The following is a 27,680-nucleotide window of genomic DNA, read 5'->3' on the forward strand; positions in this document are numbered from 1 at the left end:
CCGGCCAGGTTGTGGGTTTTAATGGGACGGTCTCACTGCCTACCGTTCCCTTTTTCCGTCCGAACAGAAGGGGCCTGAGCAGTAAACTGACAGAGGCTATGCCGGGTGAGGCGCTATGGGGAAGTTTACGAGCCTGGGTGACGCCCCCTTCCGCGTCCTGGCCCCGCCCCTCCCGCTTGAGCCCCTTGGCGCGTGACTCAGGTCCCGCCCCTGCTGTACGCCATCAGCTCGCGCCGTGCCGCCGGGTGTCACTCTGCCCCGCCGGCGGGGCGGTCAGCGTCCTGTCACCGCCTGTTCGGGCTATGGTCCCGTCCGGTGTTTTGTAAGTTGGCAACCTCGGCTGCTGACGCGACTCTGGTCCTGATGGCGGCGGCGGCCGCGGCAGCCCTGGCGGCGGCCGATCCCCCTCCTGCAATGCCGCAGGCGGCAGGGGCCGGAGGGCCCACAGCCCGCAGAGACTTCTACTGGCTGCGCTCCTTTCTGGCCGGAGGTGGGTCCATGCCACGAAGAGCCAGCCGCGCTCTGGGTGGCGGGGTCAGGATTGTGGGCAAGTGGGATGCAAGCGGCCTTTATGACATTCCTGGACTCTGGCTGCTTCAATGCTCTGCTAGACGTCTGCCCTGACCTGCTGTAACCTCTTTCTAGTAATCACTTGACTAATGACAGTCAGATAATGGGGAGTGGAACCTTTGGCTCTCCGGCAAAGGCTGGGGAGGTGGAAGGTCTGAATCAGGTACCCATTTTTCAGGGCTGGATAACAGGGAAAAGAGGAGGATCCCTTACAGAGACCCTGGGGTTTTAGTGAAACATGCGGGGCACTCCTTTCTTTTATAAAAACCACGAGTGACCCAGTGTAGACTTGGATTTTGCTGTTTGCTTAAAGGAAAACAAATATTGGAGATCAGCTTTTTAATGACGACTGGAAAATTGTGCAAAACTATCTAGAGCCAAAACTGGTTCCAGTGATTCTAGTAAACTGTGCCACAGTACTTGACAAGCCCTATTATTGGTGTGACTTTGGGATCAAAAAGTTCATATTGTCGCTTAGGAATTTCCTGGGCCTTCAAGCTCTACCCTTCTTTAATTACTTCTCTGGGTTGTCATTACTTATTTAAGATTCATAAATTTAAAAATTCCACATTGAGGTTGTGTGCAGTGGTGCACTACTGTAGTCCCAGTTACTAGGGAAGCTGAGGCAGGAAGACTGCTTGAGCCCAGGAGATTGAGGCTCCAGTAAGCCATGATCATACCACTATACTCCAGCCTGACCTACAGAGAAAGACCCTCTCCTAAAAGAAGAAAACAAACAAACAAACAAACAAAAGATAAAAATTTGCTGGGCAGAGTGGCTCACACCTGTAATCCCAGCACTTTGGGAGACTGAAGTGGGCAGATCACTTGAAGTCAGGAGTTTGAGACCAGCCCGTCCAACATGGTGAAACCCTGTCTCTACTAAAACTACAAAAATTTGTCAGGCGTGGTGGCACTCAACTACTCAGGAGACTGAGGCAGGAGAATCACCTAAACTGGGGAGGCGGAGGTTGCAGTGAGCTGAGATCCTGCCATGCACTCCAGTCTGGGCAACAGAGCCACACTCCATCTCAAAAACAAAACAAAACAAAGCAAACACTCACATGAGGATTTGTAGAAAGATCATTTCTGAAGACTGCAGCAGTATTAAGTTTTTGTTGTTGTTGTTGTTGTTTTGAGACAGAGTCTCACTCCCACACCCAGGCTGGAGTGCAGTGGCATGATCTTGGCTCACTGTAACCTCTGCATCCTGGGTTCAAGTGATTCTCCTCACTCACCTTCCCAAGTAGCTGGGATTACCGGGGAATGCCACCAGGCCCGGCTATTTTTTTTTTTCTTTTTCTTTTTCTTTTTCTTTTTCCAGATGGAGTCTCACTCTGTCAGCCAGGCTGGAGTGCAGCGGCACGATCTCTGCTCACTGTAACCTCTGCATCCAGGTTCAAGTGATTTACCTGCTTCTGCCTTCCAAGTAGCTGGGATTAGAGGCGTGCACCACCATGCCTGGCTCATTTATTTATTTATTTATTTTTGAGACGGTGTCTCACTCTGTCACCCAGGCTGGAGTGCAGTGGTGCCCTCTCAGCTCACTGCAACCTCTGCCTCCTGGGTTCAAGCGATTCTCCTGCCTCAGCTTCCCGAGTATCTAGGACCATAGGTGTGTGCCACCACACCCAGCTAATTGTGTATTTTTAGTAGAGATGGAGTTTTACCATGTTGGCCAGGATTGTCTCGATCTTTTGACTTCGAGATCCACCCGCCTTGGTCTCCCAGAGTGGTGGGATTACAAGTGTGAGCCACCGCGCCTGGCCCTAATTTTTATATTTTTAGTAGAAACAGGGTTTTACCGTGTTGGCCAGGCTGGTCTCGAACTCTTGGCCTCAAGCAATCTGCTCACCTCTGCCTCCCAAAGTGCTGGGATTAAAGGCGTGAGCCACCAATCCAGGCCTCAGAATTTAATTATTTTGTTCTTCTGCTGATAAAATGACATTTAGGCCAGGTGAGGTGTCTCACACCTGTAATCCCAGCACTTCAGGAGGCTCAGGTGGGGAGATCACCTGAGGTCAGGAGTTCAAGACCAGCCTGGCCAACATGGTGAAACCCCATGTCTACTAAAAATACAAAAAAAAAAAAAAGCCAGGCGTGGTGGCACATGCCTGTAGTCCCCGCTACCTGGGAAGCTGAGGCATGAGAATTGCTTCAACCTGGGTGGTGGAGGTTGCTGTGAGCCGAGATTGCTCCACTGCACTCCAGCCTGGGCAACAGAGCGAGACTCCCTCTCAATTAAAAGAAAAAAAAAAAGAAATGACATTTATTCACATGGAAATGAGTCCCAGCTATGTGTCTCCAACTTGCTTGGTATAAATCAGAGAACAAAAGATCTATCGCTGGGTGCAGTGGTTCAGGCCTCTATATCCAGCACTTGGGGAGGCTGAATCGGGTGGATAGCTTGAGCTAAGGAGTTGGAGACCAGCCTGGGCAACATGGTGATACCCAGTCTGTACAAAAAATACAAAAATTAGCCGGGCATGGTGGTGCCCACCTGTTGTAGTCCCAGCTACTTGGGAGACTGAGGAAGGAGAATTACTTGAACGCGGGAGGCGGAGGTTGCAGTAAGCCCAGATCGCACCGCTGCACTCAGCCTGGGCAACAGAGCCAGATTCCATGAAAGGGGAAAAAAAAGAGCTATCATTGTTGGCTAAGTAAAATGCACTTTGACAAACATGTTGTGTAATGACCACCACAGTCAAGATATAGAGTAGTTCCAAAATATTTCCACTTTTCCTTTTTTTTTTTTTTTTTTTTTTTTGAGACATTCTCGCTTTGTTGCCTAACCTGGAGTGCAGTGGCCTGATATCACTGCAACCTCCACCTCTCATGTTCAAGTGATCTCCTGTCTCAGCTTCCAGAGTAGCTGGGACTACAGGTGGGTGCCACCACTTCTGGCAATTTTTTTTTTTTTTTTTTGAGAAGGAGTCTCACTCTGTTGCCCAGGCGGGAGTGCAGTGGTGCAATCTTGGCTCACTGCAACCTCCACCACCCAGGTTCAAGCGATTCTCCTGCCTCAGCCTCCCAAGTAGCTGGGACTATAGGCATTTGTCACCACACCCGGCTAATTTTTTGTATTTTTAGTAAAGATGGGGTTTCACCGTGTTAGCCAGGATGGTCTTGATCTCCTGACCTCGTGATCTGCCCGCCTCGGCCTCCCAAAGTGCTGGGATTACAGGTGTGAGCCACCGTGCCTGGCCTAATTTTTGTATTTTCAGTGGAGACTGGGTTTCACCATTCTGGCCAGACTCAAATTCCTGACAAGTGATCCACCTGCCTTGGCGTCCCAATGTGTTAGAATTACAGGCATGAGCCACTGTGCCGGGCTTTATTTCCACTTTTCTTTGACATTCCTCTCCTCTCATCTGCAACCCCTGTCAACCACTGATCTGTTTTTCTATCTCTATAGTCTTGACTTTTCCAGAAAGATATATAAATAGAGTCATACAGTATGTAGCCTTTTGAGTTTGACTTCCATCACTTACCTTAATGCATTTAAGATTCATTCACATTGTCCAGGCTGGAGTGCAGTTGTGCTATCTCGCCTCACTGCAAGCTTCGCCTCACTGCAAGCTCCGTCTCCCGAGTTCACGCCATTCTCCTGCCTCCGCCTCCCAAGTAGCCGGGACTACAGGTGCCCGTCACCACTTCCGGCTAATTTTTTGTGTTTTAATTAGAAACTGTCAAAGTATTTCTAAAGTGTCTATTCCATTTTGTATCCCCACTGCCTTATTGGCACTTGATATTAAATGTGAGTATGTGTGTGTCTGTGTGTTCCTTTTTGTTTTTTTTTTGTTTGGAGACGGAGTCTCACTTTGTCACCAGGCTGAAGTGCAGTGGCATGATCTTGGCTGACTGCAACCTCTGCCTCCCAAGTTCAAGCGATTCTCCTGGCTCAGCCTCCCGAGTAGCAAGGACTGCAGGCACGTGCTACCACGCTGGCTAATTTTTTGTATTTTTAGTGGAGACAGGGTTTCACCTTGTTAGCCAGGATGGTCTCAATCTCCTGACCTCACCATCAGCCCGCCTCAACCTCCCAAAGTGCTGGGATTACAGATGTGAGGCACCATGCCTGGCCCTTCGCCTGGCTAATTTTTTTTTTTTTTTTTGAGACTGAGTCTCCCTCTGTCTCCTAGGCTGGAGTGCAGTGGCGCGATCTCAGCTCACTGCTCACTGCAAGCTCTGCCTCCCGGGTTCACGCCATTCTCCTGCCTCCGCCTCCCGAGTAGCTGGGACTACAGGCACCCACCACCGCGCCCGGCTAATTTTTTGAAGTTTTTAGTAGAGGGGGTTTCACTGTATTAGCCAGGATGGTCTCGATCTCCTGACCTCGTGATCCGCCCGCCTCAGCCTCCCAAAGTGCTGGGATTACAGGCGTGAGCCACCTCGCCCGACCTTTTTTTTTTTTTTTTTTTTTGAGACAGAGTTTTGCTCTTGTCACCCAGGCTGGAGTGCAATTGTGCGATCTTGAATCACTGCAACCTCTGCCTCCCGGATTCAAGCGATTCTCCTACCTCAGCCTCCCGAGTAGCTGGGACTACAGGCATTCGCCACCACGCCCAGCTAATTTTTGTATTTTTAGTAGAGATGGTGTTTCTCCATGTTGGTTAGGCTGGTTTCGAACTTCCGACCTCAGGTGATCCTCCTGTCTCGGACTCCCAAAGTGCTAGAATTACAGGTGTGGGCCACTGCGCCCAGCCTAATTTTTCTATTTTTAGTAGAGACAGGGTTTCGCCAAGTTGGCCAGGCTGGTCTTGAAATCCTTACCTCAAGTGATCCTCCCACCTAGGCCTCCCAAAGTGCTGGGATTATAGGCGTGAGCCATTGTGCCCGGGTGAATTGCTTATTACAGATTGTCTATCTAATATTTTTTGAACATGGATGACTGGTGGTAACTGAAACTGCAGAAAGTGAAATTGCAGATAAGGGGGGACTACTGTAGTGTGAAAGCAAGGTAAGACACTATTAAATAGGCTGGTTGTGGTGGCTCATGCCTGTAATCCCAGTACTTTGGGAGGCCGAGGCGGGCAGATCACGAGGTCAGGAGTTCAAGAACAGCCTGGCCAACATGGTGAAACCTCGTCTCTATGAAAGGTACAAAAAAAAAAAAAATTAGCTGGGCGTGGCAGCGGGTTCCTGTAATCCCACCTACTCAGGAGGCTGGGGCAGGAGAATCACTTGAACCTGGGAGGCGGAGGTGGTAGTGAGCCGAGATCATGCCATTGCACTCCAGCCTGGAAAAAAAAAAAAGATACTATTAAATAAAACTACTTATTGAATACATTCTAAACAATTTCTCTCTCTCTTTTTTTTTTTTTGAGACGGAGTTTCATTCTTGTCACCTAGGCTGGAGTGCAGTGGTGTGATCTCGGCTCACTGTGACCTATGCCTCCCGGGTTCAAGCGATTCTCCTGCCCCAGCTTTCCAAGTATCTGAGATTATAAGCATGTGCCACTACACCCAGCTAATTTTTGTATTTTTAGTAGAGATGGGGTTTCACCATGTTGGCTAGGCTGGTCTTGAACTCCTGACCTCAGGTGATCTGCCTGCCTCGGCCTCCCAAAGTGCTGGGAGTACAGGCGTGAGCTACTGCACCTGGCCTAAATAATTCATTATACAGTTAATTCGTACACAACTGAGAAGATAATATACAATATTCTAAAACCAAATGCATATTATTTTTAGTTTATCCATAATTTTGGATAGCCATTATTATGATTTACTCTTTTTTTTTGAGACAGAGTCTCACTCTGTCACCCAGGCTGGAGTGCAGTGGCGCAATCTGAGCTCACTGAGACCTCTGCCTCCTGAGTTCAAGCAATTTTCTGCCTCAGTCTCCTGAGTAGCTGGGATTACAGGTGCCCACCACCACACCTGGCTAATTTTTGTATTTTTAGTAGAGACAAGGTTTCACCATTATGGCCAGGCTGGTCTTGAACTTCTGACCTTGTGATCCACCTGCCTCAGCCTCCCAAAGTGCTGGGATTACAGGCATGAGCCACTGCACCCAGCCTTTTTTTGTTTTTTGAGACGGAGTTTCGCTCTTGTTGCCCAGGCTGGAGTGCAATGGCGTGATCTCGGCTCACCACAACCTCTGCCTCCCAGGTTCAAGTGATTATCCTGCCTCACCCTTCCGAGTAGCAGGGATTACAGGCATGCGCCACCACGCCGGGCTAATTTTGTATTTTTAGTAGAGACAGGGTTTCTCCATGTTGGTAGGGCTGGTCTCGAACTCCTGACTTCAGGTGATCCGCCCGCCTCGGCCTCCCAAAGTGCTGGGATTACAGGTATGAGTCACTGCGCCTGGCCAGCTATTATTTTCATTAGTTTGGATAAGAGAACTTTGATATGGAAACATAGTAGATATAATATTTGAGTATAAATATACATTTTATTTATTTATTTATTTATTTTGTTTGTTTTTTTAGACAGAGACCCACTCTGTTGCTCAGGCTGGAGTGCAATGGTGTGATCTCAGCTCACTGTTACCTCTGCCTCCTGGGTTCACACAGTTCTCCTGCCTCAGCCTCGCAAGTAGCTGGGATTACAGGCATGCACCACGATGCCCGGCTAATTTTTGTGTTTTTAGTAGAGATGGGGTTTTACCATGTTGGCCAGGCTGGTCTTGAACTCCAGACCTCGTGATCTGCCCGCCTCAGCCTTCCAAACTGCTGCAATTACAGGCGTGAGCCACCGCTCCCAGCCACAATTTATTTTTGGATATCTCAGAATGTGGATTTTTAAAGTTAAAATTTTATTTGTGTGTGTGTGTGTGTGTGTGTGTGTGTGTGTGTGTGGTTTTTTTTTTTTTTTTTCCTTTTTTTTTATTTTTTTATTTTTTTTTGAGACGGAGTCTCGCTCTGTCACCCAGGCTGGAGTGCGGTGGCCGGATCTCAGCTCACTGCAAGCTCCGCCTCCCGGGTTCACGCCATTCTCCTGCCTCAGCCTCCCGAGTAGCTGGGACTATAGGCGCCCGCCACCTCGCCCGGCTAGTTTTTTGTATTTTTTTAGTAGAGACGGGGTTTCACCGTGTTAGCCAGGATGGTCTCGATCTCCTGACCTCGTGATCCGCCCGTCTCGGCCTCCCAAAGTGCTGGGATTACAGGTGTGAGCCACCGCGCCCGGCCTTTTTTTCCTTTTTTTAAGATATAGTCTCTGTAACCCAGGCTGGAGTGCAATGGCGTGATCTCAGCTCACTGCAACCTCCGCCTCCCGGGTTCAAGAGATTCTCCTGCCTCAGCCTCCCGAGTAGTTGGGATTACAGGCAGCCGCCACCATGCCTGGCTAATTTTTGTATTTTTAGTAGAGATGGGGTTTCACCATGTCGGCCAGGCTGGTTTCGAATTCCTGACCTCAAGTGATCCGCCTGCGTTGGCCTCCCAAATTGCTAGATTACAGGCATGAGCCACCGTGCCTGGACTTGTTGTTTTTTAAAGACCGGGTCTTGCTCTGTTACCCAGGCTGGAGCGAAGCCGTGCAATTATAGCTCTCTGCGACTTCCAGCTATGGGCTCAAGTGATCCTCCAGCCTTAGCCTCTGAGTATTGAGGCATACCACCATGTCTCGCTAATTTTTTTTTTTCTTCTTCGAGACAGTTTCACTTTGTTGCCCAGACTGGAGTGCAATGGCGTGATCTCGGCGCACTGCAACCTCAGCCTCCTGGGTTCAAGGGATTCTCCTGCCTTAACCTCCCAAATAGCTGAGACTACAGGTGCCTGCCACCATGCCTCGCTAATTTTTTTTGTATATTTAATAGAGACGGGATTTTACCATGTTGGCCAGGCTGGTATCGAGCTCCTGACCCCAGGAGATCTGCCCGCCCCAACCTGCCAAAGTGCTGGGATTACAGGCATGAACCACTGCGCCCGGCCGATTTTTAACATTTTTTTTATAGAGATGAGGTCTCACTGTGTTTCCCAGGCTGGTCTCAAACGCCTAGTCTCAAGTAATTTTTCCACCTTGACCTCCCAAAGTGCTGGGATTACAGGTGTGAGCTACTGTGCCTGGCTTATTTTTCACCTTTTTATAAGAGGAGCCACCCATTTTATCAAGTCATTACTAGATGTACAATATTGTAGAGAAGTCTATATAGTTGATTTAGAAGCATGCCAAGCTCGAGGGGCTGGCCTGGACTCTGACCTATGCTAAAGCCCATGTATGCACTTTATTCTACTTTCATCTATACTTTTTCCCAGTGGCACATGGTAGGGTCAAAATACATATTTGCTGAATGTATAAATGAATGACTAATTTTATGGGTAAAAGTTGGTTGTTTCAATGAAAAAATGATCCAGAAGAAGAGGAGGTTACTTCAAACAGAACCTGGCAATCGGATAAATACCTTCAAGTGTCTGTCTCCATACAAATCTTCCAGAAGAAGAGGAGGTTACTTCAAACAGGACCTGGCAGTTGGATAAATACCTTCAAGTGTCTGTCTCCATAATCACATTTTAGCAAGATTCCCAGTGTTCCTCAGGTATTAGATGCTGATTTACACAATAAAACTTACTAAAGTAGTGTAATCATGCTCACTTATTAAGTTACAGGGAATGGGGACCAGGCATCTGCATGTCCATGCTGTAGGCAGATTTACTCATGGAGACTAAATTAGAGATTAGAGGGTTTGCTGGCTGAACAACTAATGATTTCTATCTGGAAAGAAATGGTACGCAATTTCTTCCTGACCTTTTGAAAAATTTTTAGGTATTGCTGGATGCTGTGCCAAAACAACAGTTGCTCCATTGGATCGAGTAAAGGTTTTATTACAAGCTCACAATCGCCATTACAAGCATTTCGGTGAGTTAATAGATGCTAAAGATAAAAATGAATGAAAATATTGTGGAAAGTGGGCAAAAAAGGGAATTTAAGTTTGGGGATGCAAAAAGTAAAGTAGAGGTTCCTCTTTAAAGACTTTTTCCCCATTTAATTAGGAATACATACTAACTTCTTTTAAAAAGCAAAATTTATTCAAAGACTTGTGCTAACATTCTTAAATATCTGCTAGCCATGATAAAAAAAAATCAAAGTACTTTATTTTCTTAGCTCCCACAATTTAGTGTAAATATTTGCCCTGGCATGCTTATTCTGCTCCAAGCAAGCATTAGGTCATAGCCTGTTCCTCTTCCTTATTTGAAGGTGTTTTGCAAGCATTAGTCACAGCCTGTTCCTCTTCCTTATTTAAAGGTGTTTTTTGACCTTTCACAGGATTCCACACGTTAATTTCTCCTTCCTTTGTTCTCCTTTGCCTCTTTTAAAAAGTTCTAAATTGCTAGCCAATCGGGACAAATATAGGATGTGAGGTCCCATTCCAGCCAATGGAAACAGGACACAACAGTAGGGTGGACAAGTCAGGTTATAAATGACCCTGTTTCTCCTTTGTTCGGTGTACTCTCATGGCAAAACTGCTGGCGAGGGTACCCTTTCTGCGAAAAATAAAAATGACCTTGCTAAGTACTTTAAATATATGTTCAAGTACTGTTTCTTTACGGCACCAGGAAACAAGCATTTCAAACGGGCAAATTTGCTCTTTGTTTTTTCTCTGTAGATTCAGGAACTTGAAAGGGGGCAATTAAAAAAAAAAGGAAAGGGGGCAAATTTTCCAAAGAATATTTTTCTTATCCATTATAATCCTTTCATTTGCAGTAGTGGTTATGTATATTATCATTTTAGGATGCTGATATTTTCCTAGCCCAAATCTTGGAATAATTGAAGTAAATGTTACGTGTTTATTGGGATTAATTAGTCACATTGTTCACAGGCACACATAACAACTCAGTCTGATTTTTTATTATTTATTTATTTATTTATTTATTTATTTATTTATTTATTGAGACGGAGTTTTGCTCTTGTTGCCCAGGCTGGAGTGCAATGGCGTGACCTCGGCTCACTGCAACCTCTGCCTCTCAGGTTCAAGTGATTCTCCTGCCTCAGCCTCCTGAGTGGCTGGGACTACAGGTGTGCGCCACCATGCCCGGCTAACTTTTGTATTTTTTAGTAGGTATGGGGTTTCACCATATTGGCCAGGCTGGTCCGGAACTCGTGACCTCATGATCTGCCCATCTCAGCCTCTCAAAGTGCTGGGATTACAGGTGTAAGCCACCACACCCAGCTTATTATTATTACTATTTTTTTGAGACAAAGTCTTGCTCTGTTGCCCAGAGGCTGGAGTACTGTGGCATGATCTTGGCTCACTGAAACCTCCTCCTCCAGGGTTCAAGCCATTCTCATGCCTCAGCCTCACGAGTAGCTGGGATTACAGGTACCCGCCACCATGACTGGCTAATTTTTGTATTTTCAGTAGAGACAGGGTTTCGCCATGTTGGCTGGCCTCGAACCCCTAACCTCAAATAATCTGCCTGTCTTGGCCTCCCAAAGTATTGAAATTATAGGCATACGCCACTGCTCCCGGCCAAAACATTATTTGTGTTAGTTTTTTTCTTTCTTTCTGAGATGGAGTCTTGTTCTGCTGCCCAGGCTGGCTCAGTCTCAGCTTACTGCAACCTCTGCCTCCTGGGTTCAAGCTATTCTCCTGCCTCAGCCTCCTGACTAGCTGGGATTACAGGCGTGTGCCACCATGTCTGGTTAATTTTTGTATTTTTACTAGCGATGGGATTTCACTGTGTTTACCAGGCTGGTCTCGAATTCCCAACCTCAGGTGATCTGCCCGCCTTGTCCTCCCTAAGTACTGGGATTAAAGGCATGAGTCACCACGCGTGGCCACTGTGCTTGATTTTTATAATATCGTTTTATAGAAAGATGTTTAACAGGGTGAATAACAATCAGTTATTTTTCCAACTGCATTTTAAAAGTGTCATTCTTACAATCCTGAATGGATATTTATGTAGTATATTAATTGTAATTCATTTTCTTGTCAATATTTTTTCTTTTCTTTTTTTCTCTCTCTCTTCTTTTTTTTCTTTTTTTGAGATGGTCTTGCTCTATTGCCCAGGCTGGAGTGCAGTGGCGCGGTCTCAGCTCATGGTATCGTCTGCCTCCTGGGTTCAAGCAATTCTCCTGTGTCAGCCTCCTATGTATCTGGGATTACAGGCATGCACCACTGCGCCCAGCTAATTTTTGTATTTTGGTAAAGACAGGGTTTCATTATGTTTGACCAGGCTGGTTTCTTATTTTTTATTTAAAAAAAAAAAAAGAGAGTAGGTCTCACTTGTTCCCCAGGCTGGTCTTCAACTCATGACTTCAAGTGATCCTCCTGCCTTGGCCTCCCAAAGTGCTAGGATTACTGCGTGGGACCTTACTGCCCAGCCAAAAAAATTTTTTTTTGAGACGGAGTCTCGCTCTTGTTGCCTAGGCTGGAGTGCAATGGCGTGATCTCAGCTCGCTGCAAACTCCGCCTCCCAGGTTCAAGCGATTCTCCTGCCTCAGCCTCCCGAATAGCTGGGATTATAGGCACCTGCCACCATGCCCAGCTAATTTTTTGTATAGTTAGTAGAGATGGGGCTTCACTATGTTGGTCAGGCTGGTCTTGAACTCCTGATCTCAGTCGATCCACCTGCCTCGGCCTCCCGAAGTGCTGGGATTACAGGCATGAGTCACCACTTCCAGCCCCAGCTGACATTTTTAATACTGAGGAAGTCTGTACTTTGAAATAGGAAAATTGCAACTATCTTCATATCCAGGAGTGAATTATCATTTATCTTTAATTTAGTTTTTATTAGACTTATTTATGTATTTATATATGTATGTATGTATTTATTTGCGACAGGATGTCTTAAATTTTTTGTAGAGACAAGGTCTCTCTATATTGCCAAGGCTGGTCTCAAACTTTTGGGCTTAAGCTGTTTGACCCACCTGCCTTGGCCTCCCAAAGTGCTTTGATTACTGGCATGAGCCACTGTGCCCTGCCTCTGCAATGAATTCTTCCTCACACAGTTTATTGCTCATGTATACAAAGAATCAAAATTAAATATGTGTAAGCCTAGCCAATACAGTGAAACTCCGTCTCTACTAAAAATACAAAAATTGTCCAGGCATGGTGGCGCAGACCTGTAATCCCAGCTACTGAGGAGGCTGAGGCAGGAGAATTGCTTGAACCCAGGAGGTAGAGGTTGCAGTGAGCCAAGATTGTGCCACTGTACTCCAGCCTGGGCGATAGAGTGAGACCCCATCTTAAAAAAAAAAAAAAAATTAAATGTGTGTGGTTGCATGTGCCTGTAGTCCCAGTACTCTTGGGAGGCTGAGGTGGGAGGCTTGCTTGATCCCAAGCATTTGAGGCTGCAGTGAGCTGTGATTGTGCCACTGCACTCCAGCCTGGGCAACAGAGTGAGACTCTGTCTCCAAAAAAGAAAGAAAGAATTAGACCTGTGAACTTGTTGAGAGATTATAAAAAACTGGAAAGGAAGGAAATTATTTTCTTTTGTTGTCTAGATTGAGGATAAAATGGAGAAGAATGATATTACCCAGTGTCTTGGGGTGTTTTACAATGACCCTGCGTATCTGTGTGTCTGAAGTGTCTGAACAGGATTCTTTTTTTTTTTTTTTTTGAGACAGAGTCTTGCTCTGTCGCCCAGGCTGGAGCGCAGTGGCCGGATCTCGGCTCACTGCAAGCTCCGCCTCCCGGGTTTACACCATTCTCCTGCCTCAGCCTCCCGAGTAGCTGGGACTACAGGCGCCCGCCACCTCGCCCGGCTAGTTTTTTTTTTTTTGTATTTTTTAGTAGAGACGGGGTTTCACTGTGTTAGCCAGGATGGTCTCGATCTCCCGACCTCGTGATCCGCCCGTCTCGGCCTCCCAAAGTGCTGGGATTACAGGCTTGAGCCACCGCGCCCGGCCTGAACAGGATTCTTTTATTCCTTTAACCTCCTCCCTGTGCTGATGTGTGTTGTTTTGTTTCCTGATTTGCAGTCATTAGGTTACATATTCATATTAGATTTCACGCTCTATAGGGCTACATGCTGTGGGTTACAGTGTACCCTGGTTACAGTATACCCTACAAGGCGTATAAAATTTGGAGTGAATTCCTGGAGTGCAACAGTGAACTATTATAGTAGTCTTTGGAATGTCCTCTATTTTTAATATATACAAGCCCCCTCAAAAAAATAAATCTGTTTTGGTGGCTTTTAATTTAATTTAATTTTTCTTTTTTGAAACAGAGTTTCACTCTTGTTGCCCAGGCTGGAGTTCAATGACATAATCTTGGCTTACTGCAACCTCTGCCTCCCAGGTTCAAGGCCAGATTCTCCTGCCTCAGTCTCCCAAGTAGCTCAAATTACAAGTGCCTGCCACCAAGCCCTAGTATGTTTTGTACAGATGGGGTTTCACTATGTTGACCAGGCTGGTCTCAACTTCCTGACCTCATGATCTGCCGGCTTCGGTCTCGCAAAGTAATCCTGTAATCCTGGGATTACAGGAGTGAGCCACTGCACCCAACCTTTTTTTTTTTTTTTTTTTTTTTAATGCTTTTAAGCATTTTATTCCAGGTACCTCTCTACTTTTTGTAGGTATAAGATAGTTTTTTAAAATTTTGCTTTTTTCGAAAATTTTTTTCATGTGTTTATTTATTTTGAGACGGAGTCTTGCTCTGTCGCCCAGGCTGGAGTGCAGTGGCATGATACCGGCTCACTGCAACCTCTGCCTCCCGGATTCAAGCAATTCTCCTGCCTCAGCCTCTCGAGTAGCTAGGACTACAGGCACATGCCACCACGCCTGGCTGATCTTTTGTGTTTTTAGTAGAGATGGAGTTTCACTGTGTTAGCCAGGATGGTCTCGATCTCCTGACCTGGTGATCTGCCCACTTCGGCCTCCCAAAGTATTGGAATTACAGGCGTGAGCCATTGCGCCCTGTCCATTTTTTAATTTTTTGAGATGTAGTTTCACTCTTGTCACCCAGGCTGGAGTGCAACGGTGCGATCTGGCTCACTGTAACCTTGGCCTTCCAGGTTCAAGCAATTCTCCTGCCTCAGCCTCCCGAGTAGCTGGGAGTATAGGTGCTCACCACCACACCTGGCTAATTTTTTTTTTTTTTTTTTTTTTTTTTTTAGTAAAGACAGGGTTTCATCATGTTAGCCAGACTGGTCTCGAACTCCTGACCTCAGATGATCCACCCACTTTGGCCTCCCAAAGTGCTGGGATTACAGGCGTGAGCAGCCCCAGCTGCACCCAGCCCCTAAAATTTTGCTTTTTTAAACATGATTTTTCACAGATGATAAAGATACGTTATTGGACAAAACTATTACTTCTACTCCAACTTCTTATAAAAAGTGTGACATTGCTTCCAAGGCATCAAAGACGTGTTTTTATTTTATATGTCTTTTATTTATGTATTTATTATTTTTTGAGATGGAGTCTTGCTCTGTTACCCAGGCTAGAGAGCAGTAGTGCGATCTTGGCTCACTGCAACCTCTGCCTCCTGGTTTCAACCTTAGCCTCCCAGGTAGCTGGGATTATAGGTGCGTGCCACCATGCTGGGCTAATTTTTGTATTTTTAGTAGTGACGAGGTTTCATCATGTTGGTCAGGCTGGTCTCATGGTGGCGCTTGCCTTTAGTCCCAGCAATTCAGGAGGCTGAGGCAGGAAGATTGCTTGGGCCCAGGAGGTAGAGGCTGCTGTGAGCTGTGATCACACCACTGCACTCCAGCCTGGGTGACAGAATAAGACCATGTCTCAAAAAAAAAAAAAAAAAAAACTGTATTAAAAAAAGACGGCCGGGCGCGGTGGCTCAAGCCTGTAATCCCAGCACTTTGGGAGGCCGAGACGGGCGGATCACGAGGTCAGGAGATCGAGACCATCCTGGCTAACACAGTGAAACCCCGTCTCTACTAAAAATACAAAAACTTAGCGGGGCGAGGTGGCAGGCGCCTGTAGTCCCAGCTACTCGGGAGGCTGAGGCAGGAGAATGGCGTAAACCCAGGAGGCGGAGCTTGCAGTGAGCTGAGATCCGGCCACTGCACTCCAGCCTGGGTGACAGAGCGAGACTCCGTCTCAAAAAAAAAAAAAAAAAAAAAAAAAGACAAAGGCCAGGTGCAGTGGCTCACGCCTGTAATCCCAGCACTTTGGGAGGCTGAGTCAGGCTGGTTGGTGTCAAATTCCTGGGGTCAAGCGATCCTCTCACCTTGGCCCCACAAAGTGCTCAGACTATTGGCATGAGCCACTGTGCCTGGTTGTACTTCTTATTTTAGATTAAAATTATTTTCCTCAAATTATAAGGAAGGAGTATATTTAAAATTTCTCCTTATCCCAATTTGTTTTGTTTTTTTGAGACAGAGTTTCACTGATTGCCCAGGCTGGAGTGCAGTGTCACAATCTTGGCTCACTGCAACCTCCGCCTCCCGGGTTCAAAAAGTTCTCCTGCTTCAGACTCCCTAGTAGCTGGGATTACAGGCACCTGCCACCACTTCCAGCTAATTTTTGTATTTTTAGTAGAGACAGAGTTTCATCATGTAGGTCAGACTGCCTTAGCCTCCTGAGTACCTGGGATTACAGGCGCAGGACACCATGCCTGCCTAATTTTTGTATTTTTAGTAGAGACGAGGTTTCACCATATTGCCCAGGCTGATCTCAAACTCCTGACCTCAGGTGATCCACCTGCCTTGTCTTCCCAAAGTGCTGGGATTACAGGCATGAGCCACCACGCAACGCCAGGATTCTTCTTAACAGAATGTTAGTACATTTAGATATCTGCTTATTGTGAGATACTTTTGGGATATATCTTTTGGATGTTAATAAGTACCTACAATTTTAATTACTGAGAAGGGCTGAAAAGGTTATTTGCAGTCTAAAATTTGAAATGAGCCTGGTGATTTACTTTCATATTTTTTTTTTTTTTTGAGATGGAGTCTCGCTCTGCCGCCCAGGCTGGAGTGCAGTGGCCGGATCTCAGCTCACTGCAAGCTCCGCCTCCCGGGTTCACGCCATTCTCCTGCCTCAGCCTCCCCAGTAGTTGGGACTACAGGCGCCCGCCACCGCGTCCGGCTAGTTTTTTGTATTTTTTAGTAGAGACGGGGTTTCACCGTGTTAGCCAGGATGGTCTCGATCTCCTGACCTCGTGATCCGCCCGTCTCGGCCTCCCAAAGTGCTGGGATTACAGGCTTGAGCCACCGCGCCCGGCCTACTTTCATATTTGATCAAAAGTTTGCTTGAAAAATTTGAAAGGGAACTTGAATTTAAATTGTTGAATAATGGAAGTAGTCATGTGTTTTTGAGAAGTCTGTATACTGCTTGTAGGATTAGTGACCGATGTTAATAAAGTAATAAAGATATCACTATATATAGATGTATCTATATCTATATTTTTTACTTGTCAGTTAGAAAGCTCAGAATATCACTGTATATAGATTACAACTGAGCCCTTTGTTTATCATTATTCCTAAAGTGTCCTAATAATGAAAATTTGCCCCCACACTTACAGAGTATTAATAGGTAATCTTTTTATTTGCTTGTTTTATTTAAAAGTCTCTTTATGTAAACAAACAAAACACATGTATCTGGGTAGGCCTCTGAAACCTGCCTTCATCCTTCCAGATAAGAGTAGATCATCTTCAGGGCCAGGCATGGTGGGTTACGCCTGTAATCCCAGCACTTTGGGAGACCGAGACGGGTGGATCATGAGGTCAGGAGTTCGAGACCAGCCTGGCCAACATGGTGAAACCCCGTTTCTACTAAAAATGCAAAAATTAGCTGGGCGTGGTGGCGGGCACCTGTAATCCCAGCTACTTGGGAGGCTGAGGCAGGAGAATCATTTGAACCTGGGAGGCGGAGAGTGCAGGGAGGCGGAGGTTGCAGGGAGCCCAGATCACACCGCTGCACTCCAGCTGGGGCAACATGAATGAAACTCTGTCTCAAAAAAAAAAAAAAAAAAAAAAAAAGAGTAGATCATCTTTAGTGCAAACCTAGACCTTGCATATATTTCTATTGTTAATATTTTTTAGATTGCTATAGTTTAATATAATTTGCTATTATTATAAATAGAATTTGTTGTAATTTGTAGCTGTTTCTACAGTAGGTTTTATATTATATGGGGTGTGCTTATTTATATTATTTGGATATATTTTGTATTTTTAGTAGGTTTAGCTGTTTTATAGAAATTACTATTCATGTAATCCCTTAAGCAAAATTATATCCCAAGTGATGGCACATTAATCTTTATCTGTGGTTGTCATGAAAAATTAGATTTAGGTAATTTTCTCTGTTTTAACAGCATTTTTCCTCTAAAAATAGGAGTATTTTCTGCATTGCGTGCTGTTCCTCAAAAAGAAGGATTCCTTGGATTGTATAAAGGAAATGGTGCAATGATGATTCGAATCTTTCCCTATGGTGCAATCCAGTTTATGGCATTTGAGCATTATAAAACGGTAGTTAAACTTTGATCTTTTCTCTTTTGCATTCTTGAATATTGTGCATGCTTGACCAGGCATTTGCTTTGGACATTTAAAAATATGTAAAAGTTTCATATTTTAAAATTTTAACTATTTTTTTTTTTTTTATTTTTGAGACAGAGTCTCGCTGCCCAGGCTGGAGTACAGTGACACTATTTTGAAAGGCTCACTGCAACCTCCACCTCCTAGGTTCAAGCAGTTCTCCTGCCTCAGCCTCCTGAGTGGCTGGGATTACAGGCCTGTGCCACCATGCCTGGCCAATTCTTGTATTTTTAGTAGAGACAGGACTTTGCCATTTTGGCCAGGCTTGTCTCGAACTCCTGGCCTCCCAAAGTGTTGGTCTTGCAGGCATGAGCCATGATACCGGGCCAAAAAGTTACTTTTGATATAGCAATGCCTTTTTAAAGGAATAAGACTTGTGATAGCTTAAGCTTTTAAATAGAAATTGTCTTTGGAGTTACTGATTCCAGAATTGTTAGTCAGTTATGAGTTATTTATTTATTTATTTTTTGAGACGGAGTTTCACTTTTGTTCCCTAGGCTGGAGTGCAATGACATGATCTTGGCTCACTGCAATCTCTGCCTCCTACATTCTTACAGGCATGTACCACCATGCCTGGCTAATTTTTTATTTTTAGTAGAGGCGGGGTTTCACCATGTTGGTCAGGCTGGTCTGGAACTCCTGATGTCAGGTGATCCCCCGCCTTGGCCTCCCAAAGTCTTGGGATTACAGGCATAGCCACTGCACCCGGCCAAGTAAATTCTTTATGTTCACTCCTAATGAATGAAAGCTAGAGTATCTTTAAAGAAGATAATAAATCCATAAAATATTAATATATTTTTAATGTGTTTCCCTTCCCTCCTTCCCTCTATTCTATTCTATTCTATTCTATTCTATTCTATTCTATTCTATTCTATTCTATTCTATTCTATTCTATTCTATTCTTTCTTTCTTTCTTTCTTTTTTGAGATAGTTTCTCTGTCTCCTAGACTGGAGTGCAGTGATGTGGTCATGGCTTACTGCAGCCTTAACCTCATGGGCTCAAGCAGTTCTCCCACTTCAGCCTCCTAAGTAACTGGCACTAGAGGCATGTGCCACCACCCCCAGCTAATTTTTTTTTTTTTTTTTTTTTTTTGAGACGGAGTCTCGCTCTGTCACCCAGGCTGGAGTGCAGTGGCCGGATCTCAGCTCACTGCAAGCTCCGCCTCCCGGGTTCACGCCATTCTCCTGCCTCAGCCTCCCGAGTAGCTGGGACTACAGGCACCTGCCACCTCGCCCGGCTAAGTTTTTGTATTTTTAGTAGAGACGGGGTTTCACTGTGTTACCCAGGATGGTCTCGATCTCCTGACCTCGTGATCCGCCCGTCTCGGCCTCCCAAAGTGCTGGGATTACAGGCTTGAGCCACCGCGCCCGGCCAATTTTTTTTTCTTTCTTTCTTTCTTTTTCAGTGGTGGAGAGGAGGCCTGGCTAATTTTTTTTTTTTTTTTTTTTTTTTTTGAGACGGAGTCTGGCTCTGTCACCCAGGCTGGAGTGCAGTGGCGCGATCTCGGCTCACTGCAAGCTCCGCCTCCCGGGTTTACGCCATTCTCCTGCCTCAGCCTCCCGAGTAGCTGGGACTACAGGCGCCCGCCACCTCGCCCGGCTAGTTTTTTGTATTTTTTAGTAGAGACGGGGTTTCACCGTGTTAGCCAGGATGGTCTCGATCTCCTGACCTCGTGATCCGCCCGTCTCGGCCTCCCAAAGTGCTGGGATTACAGGCTTGAGCCACCGTGCCCGGCCCGGCCTGGCTAATTTTTTAAAAAACATTTTGTAGAGGTGGGGTCTCACTGTGTTGCCCATGCTAATCTGGAACTCCTGGGCCCAAGCTATCCGTGGGCTCCAGCCTTTAGTGTGCTTTTTGTTACTCAATTGTAGGAGAGGAACACTGTGACTTTGGATTTTCTTATTAAATAAAATAGTGAAACTGGCTGGGCGCAGTGGCTCACACTTGTAATCATAGCACTTTGGGAGGCTGAAGTGGGAGGATCAGCTGAGGTCAGAAGTTCGAGACGAGCCTGACCAATATGGAGAAACCCCTTCTCTACTAAAAATACAAAATTAGCCAGATGTGGTGGCACATGCCTGTAATCTCAGCTACTCAGGAGGCTGAGGCAGGAGAATCGCTTGAACCCAGGATATGGAAGTTGCAGTGAGCCAAGATTGTGCCATTGCACTCCAGCCTGGGTGCATCACGAGGTCAGGAGATCGAGACCATCCTGGCTAACATGGTGGAACCCAGCTACTCAGGAGGCTGAGGCAGGAGAATGGTGTGAACCCAGGAGGCGGAGCTTGCAGTGAGTGGAGATCCCGCCACTGCACTCCAGCCTGGGCGACAGAGCGAGACTCCATCTCAAAAAAAAAAAAAAAAAAAAAAAAGAACAAGCAGCAGAGATGGGAGCAACATTCTAAGCTAGTCAGCCAGAGAGAATTGATACCATTTGTATATCAGGACTTCATTGTCTATAGAGCATTAAAAAAAATAAAAATAAAAAATTAGGCCAGGTGTGGTGGCTTACACCTATAATCCCAGCACTTTGGGAGGCCGAGGTGGGTGGATCACCTGAGGTCAGGAGTTCAAGACCAGTCTGACCAATATGGTGAAACCTCGTCTCTACTAAAAAATAAAAAATTAGCCAGGCGTAGTGGCATGTGGCTGTAGTCCCAGCTGCTTGAGAGGCTGAGGCAGGAGAATCTCTTGAACCTAGGAGGCGAAGGTTGCAGTGAGCTGAGATTGCACCACTGCAATCCAGCCTGGGACACAGAGCAAGACTCCGTCTCAAAAAAAAAAAAAAAAAAAAAAAAAAAAAAAAGTAACAATTTATTCCTACTACCCTCAGTCACTTGTTAAGGGCTTGTGTTCCTTAATACACAGTATCATATATTTAGCAATTCTAAGCTAGTTTGCTTCTGCAGAAACACAAAAAATTAAAGCAGAGACTGCAGAGGAAACATCCCCTTTGCTGTGATATAATACTGCCAAGCTGTATTTAATTGTGCTCATTTCGTTCACATTTATTATTAATTTTCTTTTTATTAGTCCTGTAACTCTTGAAATAAATCTTCATTATTAAACAGTAAAATGGGCAGCATTTAAAAAATATCTCATTTAATTCAGTGTTCTTGTTTTCTAGTTAATTACTACGAAGCTGGGAATTTCGGGTCATGTGCACAGATTAATGGCTGGATCTATGGCAGGTAAGAGGAGTTAGGTATATTTTATTTTTGACAAATTAATTTTCTGTTAAAATACTTAATTTGGTTTAGATTATATGAGTGGCATTGAGGAAAGCACAGGTTGCAGGTGTCCTGTGACTTGTATTTTTTCCTGGGTGCATCCTCAAAAAAAGTTATGTATTAAAATAAAAAGTGTGACATTGATTTAGTAGCACACATTTGTTGTTTTTCTATATTCAGTTATATATATGAAATTACCATACGCCAACTGAAAAATAGTCCTTTTACAGTAGAGGATAAGGAGTAGTCTCAATTTATAACTATGTGAAAAGCTTGCATTCTCTTTGACAGTTCTACTTTTGGAAATGTTTAAAAATTTTAAAAAAATTTTTTGAAGGCTAGTCATGTAATACAGTGTGAATGGAGAAAAAACAAAGAAAACTGTAACTGATTGTGATCAATGAGTTTTAAACATCACTGCACTTCACTTGGACCAGCCATTACTTTTCAAAATTTATCTTTTTTCTTTAAAAAAATTGTAACGAATTATGACTATAGTAATAACTACTCCTATACAGTAAAAATAGTTGCATTCCCTAGAGACAACCATGATTAGCAATTCCTTTCCTTCTCCTTTCCTTTCCTTCTCTTCCCTCTCCTCTTCCCTCTCCTCTCCCTTCTCTTATCCCCTCCCCTTCCCCTCCCCTTCCCCTCCCCTTCCCCTCCCCTTCCCTTCCCCCTCCCCTCCCCTCCCCTCCTCTCCTCTCCTCTTCTCTTTTTTTGAGACAGGGTCTGGCTCTGTCTCCCAGGCTGGAGTACAGTGGCGTGATCACAACTCACTGCAGCCTTCACCTTCTAGGCTCAAGCCATCCTCCTCTCTCAGCCTCCCAAAAGTAGCTGGGACTACAGGCACATGCCACCATATCCAGCTAATTTTTGTATTTTCTTTTTTTTTTTTTTTTTTTTGAGTCGGAGTCTCGCTCTGTTGCCCAGGCTGGAGTGCAGTGGCCGGATCTCAGCTTATTGCAAGCTCCGCCTCCTGGGTTTACGCCATTCTCCTGCCTCAGCCTCCCGAGTAGCTGGGACTACAGACGCCCGCCACCTTGCCCGGCTAGTTTTTTGTATTTTTTAGTAGAGACGGGGTTTCATCGTGTTAGCCGGGATGGTCTCGATCTCCTGACCTCGTGATCCGCCCGTCTCGGCCTCCCAAAGTGCTGGGATTACAGGCTTGAGCCACCACGCCCGGCCCTTTTGTATTTTCTTTATTTTTATTTTTTAATTTTTTTGAGACCTAGTCTTGCTCTTACCCAGGCTGGAGCGCAGTGGTGTGATCTCGGCTCACTGCAAGCTCCGCCTCCCGGGTTCACGCCATTCTCCTGCCTCAGCCTCCCAGTAGCTGGGACTACAGGCCCCCGCCACCACGACCGGCTAATTTTTTGTATTTTTAGTAGAGATGGGGTTTTCCCGTGTTAGCCAGGATGGTCTCGATCTCCTGACCTCGTGATCTGCCTGCCTTGGCCTCCCAAAGTGCTGGGATTACAGGCGTGAGTCACTGCACCCGGCCAATTTTTGTATTTTCTGTAGAGACGGGCATTTGTCATGTTGCCCAGGCTGATCTCAAACTCCTCAAATTCTCACCTGGCCTATTTCTGTTTTTTAAATATTCTTTTTTTTTTTTTTTTTTTTTTTTTGAGACGGAGTCTCACTCTGTCCCCCTTGCTGGAGTGCAGTGGCCGGATCTCAGCTCACTGCAAGCTCCGCCTCCTGGGTTCAGGCCATTCTCCTGCCTCAGCCTCCCGAGTAGCTGGGACTACAGGCGCCCGCCACCTCGCCCGGCTAGTTTTTTTGTATTTTTTAGTAGAGACGGGGTTTCACTGTGTTACCCAGGATGGTCTCGATCTCCTGGCCTCGTGATCCACCCGTCTTGGCCTCCCAAAGTGCTGGGATTACAGGCTTCAGCCACTGCGCCCGGCCAATATTCATTTTTTTTTTTTTTTTTTTTTTTTTTGAGACGGAGTCTGGCTCTGTCGCCCAGGCTGGAGTACAGTGGCCGGATCTCAGCTCACTGCAAGCTCCGCCTCCCGGGTTCACGCCATTCTCCTGCCTCAGCCTCCGGCGTAGCTGGGACTACAGGCGCCCGCCACCTCGCCCGGCTAATTTTTTTTTGTATTTTTTAGTAGAGACGGGGTTTCACTGGGTTATCCAGGATGGTCTCGATCTCCTGACCTCATGATCCGCCCGTCTCGGCCTCCCAAAGTGCTGGGATTACAGGCTTGAGCCACCGCGCCCGGCCAGCCAAAATTCATTTTTATGAGTTTGGGAGGTGGGACGTTAGTTCTTTTTCTTTGAGAGATTGCTAATATTTTATTTCCCAGTTTTAGATTTGACCTTTGGTTCTATGATTTTTTAAAAAAAATCATCTAAGATTTTTTTCCCTATACAGACGTTTTACATGGCCAAACATGTTAGTTTTTTCCTCTGTTAAACTTCTAAATTTTGTGTTGTGTGTAGAAATTCATTCCCCATTCTAAGTTAAAGACATTTAGTCATGTTTTTCTTTTTCTTTTTTTTTTTTGAGACAGAGTCTTACTATGTTGCCCAGGCTGGGGTGCAGTGGCACGATCTCAGCTCACTGCAACCTCTGACTCCCAGGTTCAAGCGATTCTTCTGCCTCAGCCCCCCAGTAGCTGGGATTACAGGCTCACGCCACCATGCCTGGCTGATTTTTGTATTTTTAGTAGAGATGGGGTTTCGCCACGTTGGCCAGGCTGGTCTCGAACTCCTGATTTCAGGTTATCCACCCGCTTTGGCCTCTCAAAGTGTAGGATTATAGGTGTGAGCCACTGTGCCCAGCCCTAGTCATGTTTCTTTACTAAAACTATTTGTTTTGGCATGTTGATCTTATGTTTACTTTTATAGAGGGAGTGAGGGATGGATGGAATAAGTTTTACATATGACTTGTCAGTTGTGCCAACATTATTCACTCACATAACTTTTTTGCCAAAAAAAGGTTATTTTAGAGATGGAGTCTTGCTCTGTTGCCCAGGATGGCTTAAACTCCTGGATTCAAGTGATCTTCCTGCCTCAGCCTCCCAAAGTGCTGGGACTAGAGGCACACACTACTGCACCCATTTGAAAATTCAAATTTTGAGTCAAATTCTCCCAACATTCCTTTCCTTTCCTTTACCTTCCCTTCCCTTCCCTTCGCTTCCCTTCCCTCCGCTTCCCTTCCCTCCCCTCCCCTTCCCTTCACTTCCCTTCGCTTCCCTTCGCTTCCCTTCCCTCCCCTCCCCTCCCCTCTTTCCCTCCTCTCCCCTTCTCTTCTTTCTCTCCTTTTTCTCTCTTTCCTTTTTTTTTTTTGAGATAGGCTCTTGTTCTTTCACCCAGGCTGAGTGGTGGGATGAGTTTGCACTCAGCCTGGCTGATAGAACTCTTGACATATAATATTTGGACACTCGACATGGAGTCCACAGGACAACATTATTAGGAAAGCTCTATGATTTGTCTTCAGTTTACAGAAGAGCAATGTTAGAAAGTTTCCAAATTTTACGATGTGTTATTTTGTATATCACTTTTTTTTTTTTTTTTTGAGATGGAGTCCCTCTCTGTTGCCCAGGCTGGAGTATAGTGGCACAATCTTGGCTCACTGCAACCCTCGCCTCCTGGGTTCAAGCCATTCTTCAGCCTCAGCTTTCCGAGTAGCTGGGATTACAGGCACGTGCCACATGCCTGGCTAATTTTTGTATTTTTAGTAGAGACACGGGGTTTCACCATATTGGCCAGGCTGGTCTCGAACTCCTGATCTCAGGTGATTTGCCCACCTTGGCTCTCCAAAGTGCTGGGATTACAGGCAGGAGCCACCGCGCGCATCCTGTATATCGCTTTGCAATTCTCGTTTTTCTTGTTTTTTTTTTTGAGACGGAGTCTCCCTCTGTTGCCCAGGCTGGAGTGCAGTGGTGGGATCTCAGCTCACTGCAACCTCTGCTTCCTGGGTTCATGAGATTCTTCTGCCTCAGCCTCCCGAGTAGTTGGGATTACGGGCATGTGCCACATGCCTGGCTAATTTTTGTATTTTTAGTAGAGACGGGGTTTCAATATGTTGGCCAGGCTGGTCTCAAACTCCTGACCTCAGATGATCTGCCTGCCTCGGCCTCCCAAAGTGCTGGATTACAGGTGTGAGTCTCCGCACCTGGCCTGGTTTCGAACTTCTGCCCTCAGGTGATCCACCCGCCTCAGCCTCCCAAAGTGTTAGGATTACAGGCGTGAGCCATGGTGCCTGGCCTATAATCAGGTTATAATCCTCCTGTTAAAAATTTAATTCAGGGCCAGGCACGGTAGCTCTTGCTTGTAATCCCAACACTTTGGGAGACCAAGGCGGGTGAATCACCTGAGGTCAGGAGTTTGAGACCAGCCTAGCCAACATGGTAAAACCCTGTCTGTGGTAAAAATAAATAAAATTAGCCAGGCATGGTGGTCGGCGCCTGTAATCCCAGCTATTTGTTTTTTTTTTTTTTTTTTTTTTTTTTTTTTTGAGACGGAGTCTCACGCTGTTGCCCAGGCTGGAGTGCAGTGGCGCGATCTCGGCTCACTGCAAGCTCCGCCTCCCGGGTTCCCGCCATTCTCCTGCCTCAGCCTCCTGAGTAGCTGGGACTACAGGCGCCCGCCACCGCGCCCGGCTAATTTTTTGTATTTTTTAGTAGAGACGGGGTTTCACTGTGGTCTCGATCTCCCGACCTTGTGATCCGCCCGTCTCGGCCTCCCAAAGTGCTGGGATTACAGGCTTGAGCCACCGCGCCCGGCCAATCCCAGCTATTTGGTAAGCTGAGGCAGGAGGATCGCTTGAACCTGGGAGGTAGAGGTTTCAGTGAGCCCAGATCGCGCCACTGCACTCCAGCCTTGGCAACAGAGCTAGACTTTGTATAAATTACAATTTATAGTTTTCTCCTGTGATTGAAATGCTTGAACTGGATCTTATGATTAATTTATGTCTGGTATCTTTGCTCCTCTACTTTTGATAAGGCTTCTAAATGTAACTTCGGAAATTTTATATTTGCTAAAGTAAAAAGTTGTGTTTTTTATGATCATTTTAACGTAGCTTATTTTAAAGCTTTTTAAAAACTTTTTTCCTGTCCCTCGTCCTACAACTACAATCCAATACATACTAAATCTCAGTTGGCCAGCAAAAGGAAACCTATAGATTGAGATCAAGGTTTGTATTTTCTTTTTTTTGTTTCAAGTTTTTACCAAAGCTTGTATATAAGATTACTTTATTCCTGCATCTTCTCAATTGTTTCTTCCTTGTATTTGCCCTTTTCCTTTCCTACTTGGTGAGATTTGGCTTTCTGTTCAAGAATCTTTTTGCCATCTTTGTCCCGTTTTAGCCTAGTGAGAACCACCTTGCTGTGGTGAACGTCTACATGGACAGTTGTGCCATTAGCCTTTTCCCGTTGCACCCATTCATTGTAGATGACATGTTTCTTCCTGTAAGCTTGGACTACTTTGCCAATTTGCTGACTTTTATAGTGTCCTCATACAACCTGACCTTCATCAAAACCTTTCGGATAGGCGTGGATCACACATTGTACTTCTGTCTCAGCTCTTTGGAAAGAGGGGAAGACATAATCTTCCTGCTAATGTTGGAAGTTGCATTGAAATGCCTTTTGCAGTTCTTGCCTCGATTGGAAGTCACAGAGGGATTGAATTTCATTTTGGCTGCTCCTGCTTCGGTGATGGCTGCAGAAGGGAAGAGAAGGGTTTGTATTTTTAAGGAAGGTCTCCTTTCCCCACATATGTTTTAGTTGTCTGAAATCCATCTGGCTCTGCCAGTTTCCATGGAACTAAACGTGACAAGATAAAGAGTAGAGAAAAAAGAAGGAAAGTGTTACAACCTAGAAGTGATGAGCTGAGTTCCGCTTGTTGCGCTCTTTGGTCTGCTCCTACTTGATGTTCCGGTCCAAAGCTTGGTGGTTGAGTGGACAGAACACTTGCTGGGATCCTGCCTGGCCTCCATTACTCACCTTCCCTTTGACCATGGGCAGATCACCCAAAACCTCTGTAACTTGCCTCTATGTTTGTTAAAGTGGAGCTTGTGGTTTCTCTCGCTCTCTTTCCCACAACCCTTCTTTTTCCCAATCTTTCTCCTCTATCTCAGTTGTTCTGAGGGTCAGTGTAAAGAATTGCTGTAAAAACAGTCTGAGAGATCTGAAGTCCTCCATGAACACAAGGGAATGTTATTAATCCTTCCATACCAGTGCATGCTTTTAAGTCAGCAACCTGAATTCTTTATTCTCCTTTTCGTTTCATTTGTAATGTAGGGAATATTTTAGTTGTAAATAATGGTGATATTCAAAATATTTAACAACGACTATGGCAAAGGCAGTAGCCGATCACAGCAGAGGCTGGACATCTGCAATCAGATGACTGTACGGTATACTCCAAAGATTATTAGAACCACATGCTCACTGGACTTTGAGAATCTCAAAGAGGCTTGGAGGCACCTTTCCCAAATAAATTTTGTTTTCTTTTTTTCAGAGACAGGATTTTGCTCTGTTGCCCAGGCTG

The 27,680-nt window shown here is 45.5% G+C and overlaps 1 protein-coding gene and 1 pseudogene across 3 annotated transcripts in view; one reads left to right on the plus strand and one right to left on the minus strand.

The window, feature by feature from the left end:
- Window positions 1-215: 215 nt before the first annotated feature.
- Window positions 216-27,680, plus strand: part of SLC25A16 (solute carrier family 25 member 16) — a 51,038-nt gene continuing 23,573 nt past the window's right edge. For 2 of the 3 annotated variants that reach the window (XR_007728969.1, XM_050805244.1), the window contains exons 1-4: window positions 222-490; window positions 9,280-9,372; window positions 17,749-17,882; window positions 21,077-21,140. Coding sequence is in view for 2 of the 3 variants with exons in the window: in XM_050805244.1 (XP_050661201.1) it covers window positions 364-490; window positions 9,280-9,372; window positions 17,749-17,882; window positions 21,077-21,140 (418 nt within the window). In the remaining variant the exon portion in view is untranslated. Of the gene's footprint in view, window positions 491-9,279; window positions 9,373-17,748; window positions 17,883-21,076; window positions 21,141-27,680 lie in introns of all 3 variants that reach the window. The other variant, XM_050805241.1, reaches the window with a different exon arrangement.
- On the minus strand, window positions 25,948-26,826 carry LOC126963178 (60S ribosomal protein L26-like; annotated as a pseudogene).

The sequence above is a fragment of the Macaca thibetana genome, chromosome 9 (assembly GCF_024542745.1).
Source record: "Macaca thibetana thibetana isolate TM-01 chromosome 9, ASM2454274v1, whole genome shotgun sequence".
NCBI classification, from domain to species: Eukaryota; Metazoa; Chordata; class Mammalia; order Primates; family Cercopithecidae; genus Macaca; species Macaca thibetana.